The sequence below is a fragment of the Bombina bombina genome, chromosome 8 (assembly GCF_027579735.1).
Source record: "Bombina bombina isolate aBomBom1 chromosome 8, aBomBom1.pri, whole genome shotgun sequence".
In the NCBI taxonomy this organism is placed as follows: Eukaryota; Metazoa; Chordata; class Amphibia; order Anura; family Bombinatoridae; genus Bombina; species Bombina bombina.
Genome location: NC_069506.1, coordinates 17,643,721 through 17,650,674, shown reverse-complemented (window position 1 = coordinate 17,650,674; position 6,954 = coordinate 17,643,721). Strand labels below are relative to the sequence as shown.

Here is a 6,954-nt window from a genome sequence, read left to right as displayed (position 1 = left end):
TTTCATGCGAGCCTTCAGGTTCGCCAGAAACAGGAGTTAAGAAGCAGTGGTCTTAAGACCGCTGCTCCTTAACTCGTCCGCCACCTCTGAGATGGCAGACAGAAATCAGCCCAATCTGATATGATCAGGTTGATTGACACCCCCTGCTGCTGCATTTATCGATGTGCGGCGGACATTAGTAAATTGGCCCCTATGCGTCATAATCTACTATTTTATTTATTATATTAGTCATTATGTAAAAAAAATCCTGCTCTTATTACACTATGTTCTAGTTATATTATGGAAACTTATAGATAGAGGTGTTATAATTGTCATCATGGCTCTATCAGTTGACATTTTTGAATGATCACACTAGACTTGCTAAACTGGCTATATTTTAAAGTACGACATAGATTAAACTTTATTCAAACACACCCATAATGAATATGCAGTGATAACTTAAGGGGAACGATGACAATGGGCGCTTTTTTCCAAAGGTTTTTAAGAAAAGGATATTTTAGAAAAATCACTATCTTACAAAACAGCAGTCGATTAGATCTAGAATTTCACCAAATATACATCACCAAGCTTCATTTAGGGAATGGGAAAAGAACCTGAGGCCCCAACAGCCCCAGGCGAGAAGATTGAAAGTGAGTGCGTGTTTTGTATCGCATATCCTCTCATATACGCATCAAATAATGTTTGATTCCAGATTAACAAGCCATAATTAAATCCATGATTCGGATGAACTAATTTCAGTTTAGAAAGTGTAATACGGTGCTTAAATTATGAAGCCTACAACATAAGTGTACAACTACAGTGAGAGTAAAAGAAGGACATTGAGTCTTGTTATGAAATGGAGCATAATAAAAAGAAGTCCTGTTAGAAAAAAAAATATTACTAAAATGAATTTAATTCAAATAATATTGTCCTCAATGTAAAATAAAATATTGCTAAAATCTATTATCTTTATTGTTTCTTGTTTCCATAACAGAATTCCCTTCAACTAAAGTACCTGAGAAACCAGGCGGTGAGTCTCAAATACAGTTTTTATTTATTTGTTGTTATCACTTATCTTAATTATATAAATAAATATATTAAGTAATTAATAAGGAGAATAGAGAAATAGTATTTTTAACACTATTGGGAAATATTGCAAAAACATTCCATAGGATTAATTTGTTTTATGTTCACATATTGGTATTAATGTTTTTAATTTAAATTAAATGGTAATTTCAGGTTTTATTTTTATAATAAACTGATGTTGGAAATCTCTTCCTTTTTCTATAATTTTACAGGCTATGAAGGTTTGACGTCACTGGGCAAAGAGTTTGTTACTGTGTTTATGCAGAATCATGACCCTAAAGAGACCCCACAACTGGAGCTTTTGGTTACCGGCACTAAACCGTCCACCTCTGTTTCTGTCACAATTAACAAATCTGACTTTAGGAAGGATGTGAAGGTTGGAGAGGGAGAAACGGTATCTATTCCTATCACAACAAATGTAGAGATGAGCGGATCAGACACATCACCAAGTTCTCTAGTGATTAAATCTGATGTTGAGGTTACCATTGTTTCTCGCAGCTATAAATACGGCAGTAGTGACACAGCTTTGCTTTACCCAGTGCGTCTGTGGGGAGTTGAGTATTATATAATTACCCCTCCATGGGGGGCAGATGGAGCTCACCCAGAGTTCTCTGTGATTACCCATGAAAATCCCACAGTTGTTAACATTGACCTAAAAGGAGCTGTGAGTTTCCAAGGAAAGAATTATCCAAAGGACAGCAAGCTTACACTCACCCTTGAACCTTTCCAGGCTGTCCAGATTCAGAGTACTGATGATCTCTCTGGCACTAAGGTAGTTGCTGATCATCCTGTGGCAGTAATCAGTGGGCACACATGTAGTCAGAAAAATGGAGATTGTGGCCATGTGTATGAACAGCTGTTGCCTGTGCCCAGCTGGGGATACTCATTCTTTGTCCCAGGCATGTCCTTCCAGCCCAAGTCTGATTTTGTGTTTATTATTCCTGCTAAAGATACAGAAATAAATTATCAATCAGGATCAGAAGAAAAAAGAAAAAAATTATTAGCTGGAGAGGTTCTACAATTAGAAGTTACAGCATCATCGCCTTTAAATATCAATGCTGATAGTAAACTACAGGTCTTATTTTTTGGTACTGGTGGGACATTCAACACTAAACCATTTGACCCTTTCCTTACCAATGTTCCAGCTACTGAAAGATTTGCTATTGCTTATGAGCTCATTGGACAAGACAAGTTTGAAACCAATCTGGCTGTTTTTGTAATCAAGACCTCAGATAAACCAGGAATCACTGTTGATGGGAAGTTACCAAAAGGTGTTAAATGGAAAGAATTCCCTGGATCAAAGTATTCGTGGGGAGAATATAACTACGGAAGTGGCTTCAGTTATCACACAGTGAAACATCCTACAGAACCTTTTGGTCTGCTGAGCATTGGGTACTCTCCAAGTGTTAGCTACGGATCTGTGGCACCTTCTATCAGGGGTAATAATCTCTCTCTCTCTCTCTCTCTCTCTCTCTCTATATATATATATATATATATATATATATATATAAAAATATATATTTATATATATATATATATATATATATATATGTGTGTGTGTGTATATATATGTGTGTGTGTCCAGCTTTAGTTCAATCTTACTTGTAGGTTTTCAAAATGTGTGTGTTTTTGTATATATATATATATATATATATATATATATATATATATATATATTATAACAAAGTGACCCCGAAACGTCACTTTGTTATATTAAAGTACACTTTGGAAAGACTAGTGAGTGCTGCCTCTTATCTATTATATATATATGTGTGTGTGTGTGTGTGTGTAAGTGTTGCATTGATATAATGTTATATATATATATTTTTTTTAAATAGGGCCTGGAGCACCAAGTACAGGGATTAAAAGTAAGTTCTAGTTGCATCTGATTATTTGTGTAATATTTATAAAGGAAAAAAAAAAAAATAATTGATTGGGAAAAATCCATAAGTAAGATACAGTGAAAATTTCCTTTCTAGAAGATAGAGATCTCGTAGTGCTGATAGATTAATAACTCTCACCTTGTGAGAGTTGTGGACTTTTGTAAAACCAGACTCTTAGTGAGAGCACATAGTATAATACAAGTTGAAAGTATCAGACAATTGTACTTCATTGATCTGGATTTTTGTTGTTGTATATATACATACTAGGTAACGTAACATGAATTAAACATGTATATAGCATTGTTTATAGAACCTAAATAGCCAACAGCTTCTGGGGAAAAGATAACAAGTGAATATATGCTCTGTGTCCTAGGAGTATATCAAATACATGTTATTTGACTACAATTATTTATACGTAAAAATGTAAATGTCTTCTCTAAAAAGCAAGTGTTTCTCCTATTCATTTACAGTACAAATAATATGAAACCAACACTGCCATACATTTCGGAAAATCTTATATATTAGTAATTCATACTAAAAATTAAATGTAAACAAAATCTGTCCCTCTAGTTTTGTGTGTGTATATATATTTATACACACACATCACACATATCTTTTATGTAAAGTAATTCTGTAGGTTTCACTGTCTGAATTCTGCATCTGCTATCCATATTTATCATTGCATAAGTGCATAGTTTTACCTTATGTATATATGAAAAGCAAATTTAAAGGGACAGTAAAGTCCAAAAAAACCTTTCATGTTTCAAATAGGGCATGTAACTTTAAACAACTTTCCAATTTACTTTTATCATCAATTTTGCTTTGTTCATTTGGTATTCTTAGTTGAAAGCTAAACCTAGGAGGTTCATATGCTAATTTCTTAAACCTTGAAGGCCGCCTCTAATCTAAATGCATTTTGATAGTTTTCACCACTAGAGGGCATTAGTTTACGTGTTTCATATAGATAACATTGAGCTCAAGCACGTGAATTTACCATGGAGACAGCTCTGATTGGCTAAAATGCAAATCTGTCAAAAAAAAATAATGAGGCAGTCTGCTGAGGCTTAGATACAAGGTAATTACAGAGGTAAAATGTGTATAATTATAACTGTGTTGGCTATGGAAAACTGGGGAATTGGTAATTAAGGGATTATCTAGCTTTTAAAACAACAACAATTCTGGTCTTGAATGTCCCTTTAACTAAATATGAACATTACAGTAAATCTAAAAAGTTATGGTTTGACATAAAAAGAAAAGAGGAATAATATTATTATTTTTTTCATAATAAAATTACATATTTAAAATAAAAAATAATGTGATAAAAAACATTCTTAGAAATAAAATCTAGGCCCTTTTTCATTTTGCTAGTTGGCTTAAATAAAGAAAACTATAAACCTACTATATTAATATTTCTATTTCTAGGTGTAGAAAAATTTGTGATTTTTTGGGGGGGAAACTAATAGAAATGTGCAGCCAAGATATTTTCGTTTAGAATATTTACAAAAATTTCTTTCCCTGAATATTTGGTGTCTGCACTATTTGTTATTTGTTTTGTTTAAAACTAAACGAATACTAAATTTAGTTAAACCTTTATATTCATTTTCATTAAAACAAATTTAAATGTTTCAAAGCCACAGGTAAAAAGTTCACCTGTAGCTAAAATACCTTTAGGTTAACCCGATCCTCTTCTTGCCAGAACTATAGCCACAATAACTGCGGCTTAACTCTCTTTGTTCCCAGGACCGGCCTTAACTTTAGTGCAGGTCCTGGGAGCTGAGCGCATTAAGCCTCCTGCTAGCTTGACCGGCTCTTGCAAGAAGAAGATTAGAATAGCGCGGTCTCCAAAGCCTGTTAAAGTAACTATTAACCCCTTAAAGAAATAAAGGAAATGAATGAATACTGACGATTTTCATCAGTTATTTTTTGTTTTCTTTAAATTTCTTTGTGCATTTATTCAGATATTTGTTTTGTTAAAATGCCAATGAAAATCTGATTATTGGAATGAATGCACATCTCTATAAACTAATAAATAAGGTACCAATGTCAAGATTTCAAGATGGCTGTATGAGTTGACAATATTGACTGATCCCTTGCTGACCTTGGTTTATTTGGCGCAGAAGTACAAAATGCATGATATTTTAGACAGACATTCCCAGTGATAACATGACATTGGATGTATTAAGTTTTTTTGAACTTCATTGATGTTCATATTTTGGGAATGAGTATGTGGATATTTATTTATTTAAACACATCACTTTTGGTTCTTTACAATTGTTTTGAAAGTGAGTGCGAGTTTTGCATCTGATATTCTCTGATATCCACATCAAATATTTAGGGCTAGATCACGCAAGGAGCTCTATAATAACGTGCCCCCCTTAAAGGGGCAAATTTAAATAACCAGCCATTACAAGGGGCTGGTTAATTCTCCCGTGAGCTTGTGATAGCGCAATATTGCCCTCCATTCGTAATCTAGGCCTTAGTTAATAAATATGATCTGTTAACTTAATGAGACCACATGACAATGTACGTTTCAAGCGCACACAGTGTTCTTGCTTAGATTTTTTGAATTTCACTCGTAAATCACGATGTTCATCTTTTGGGAATGAATATGTGGATATTTATTTATTGAAAATTAATTAACACTTTTGCTACCTTAAAATTTATTACAGAACCTGAGAAGCCAACAGCCCCAGGCGAGAAGATTGAAAGTGAGTGTGTTTTGTATATCAAATCAATGTTTAACTTCAGCTTAACAGGGGCATTATTTTAAATGTCTGTAATTAGACATAACGGCAACGCCTGACAGATAATTGTACAGCACTGATCATGATCTTCATACATGTATTTGTAAATATTTGTTTATGTTCAAATATTTAAAAAAAATGTTGCATCATGTAGGTACTCTTTTTTATTTTATTATTTGGTTTAAAAAAATGCTTCTTATGTTAAACCTAAATCTAGTTGTAGATAAGTTAGAGAATTATTTTATGGGAAACTAAAAGATAAGGTTTAAGCGTCATGAGTTTTAAGATGGGCGTGCGAGTTAACAATTTTGACTCATCCCACTAACCTTGCGGAACTTGTTATATTTCCAAAGTACAAATGACATGATATTTTAGACAAACATTTCACTAATTACTATTCAGTGATAACTTAATAAGACCACATGGCAATGAACATTACAGTGAATATTTAAAAGGACATTAAAAACTTTGAGATGTTAATATAAAATGATAAATCGTATATATATATAAAAAAAATCTGCACATGAACACTTTTATATTCCACACAGCGATTGGCTACACACTCTAGTGACCTATTTATAACTGTCTCTAATTGGCCACAGCAGAGAAGGTAACCTAAGTTACAACATGGCAGCTCCCCTTATTTTATAGACACTAAAACTTTACACTTATTTCATCAATATTTAAACTAATGAAGCTTTAGAAATACATCTGCATGTTATTCTCAGACTAATCTTTTCTTTATTTACTGTTTAATGTCCCTTTATAGTGCACACAGAGATCTTGCTTAAATGTTGTGAATTTCACCCAATGTATAATACTGATCTTCATCTTTTTTGAATGAATAAGTGGATATTTATTAATAGAAATATTAACACTTTTGCTCTTTACAATTATTTACAGAACCTAAGAAGCCAACAGCACCAGGAGAGAAGACTGGAAGTGAGTGAGGATTTTGTATCTGATATCTTCTGTTATCTACAGCAAATCATTGTTTGACTCCAGATTAACAGGGACCATGTTTTAAATTTCTGTAATTAGAATGCCTTTTAATTTAGAAATATTTAACCCCTTAATGACAGAGGACTTACCAGGTACGTCATAGAAAAACATTCCCTTAATGACAATTGACGTACCTGGTACGTCCTCTGTTGTTAGAAGCGCTGGAAGCGATCATGATCGCTTCCAGCTGCTTACAAGGGATTGTAGTGATGCCTCAATATTGAGGCATCACTGCAATCCCTTATTTTACCCACTATGGC

At 33.3% G+C, this 6,954-nt stretch overlaps 1 protein-coding gene across 1 annotated transcript; it reads left to right on the top strand.

The window, feature by feature from the left end:
- Positions 1-580: 580 nt before the first annotated feature.
- On the top strand, positions 581-6,691 carry LOC128638754 (IgGFc-binding protein-like). Its single transcript, XM_053690892.1, has 5 exons — positions 581-629; positions 974-1,009; positions 1,278-2,504; positions 4,689-4,804; positions 6,596-6,691. Exons 1-5 carry the CDS (start codon positions 581-583, stop codon positions 6,689-6,691), a joined length of 1,524 nt encoding a protein of 507 aa, XP_053546867.1.
- The last annotated feature ends 263 nt before the right edge of the window (positions 6,692-6,954 follow it).

What these genes read in the sequence shown, in the direction of transcription:
- LOC128638754 (XM_053690892.1), top strand. Translation starts at nt 581, where the DNA reads ATGGGAAAAGAACCTGAGGCCCCAACAGCCCCAGGCGAGAAGATTGAA. An exon ending in CCCAGGCGAGAAGATTGAAA is followed by an intron (nt 630 to 973) that starts GTGAGTGCGTGT and finishes TTTCCATAACAG; the next exon opens with AATTCCCTTCAACTAAAGTA. An exon ending in GGTCTCCAAAGCCTGTTAAA is followed by an intron (nt 4,805 to 6,595) that starts GTAACTATTAAC and finishes AATTATTTACAG; the next exon opens with AACCTAAGAAGCCAACAGCA.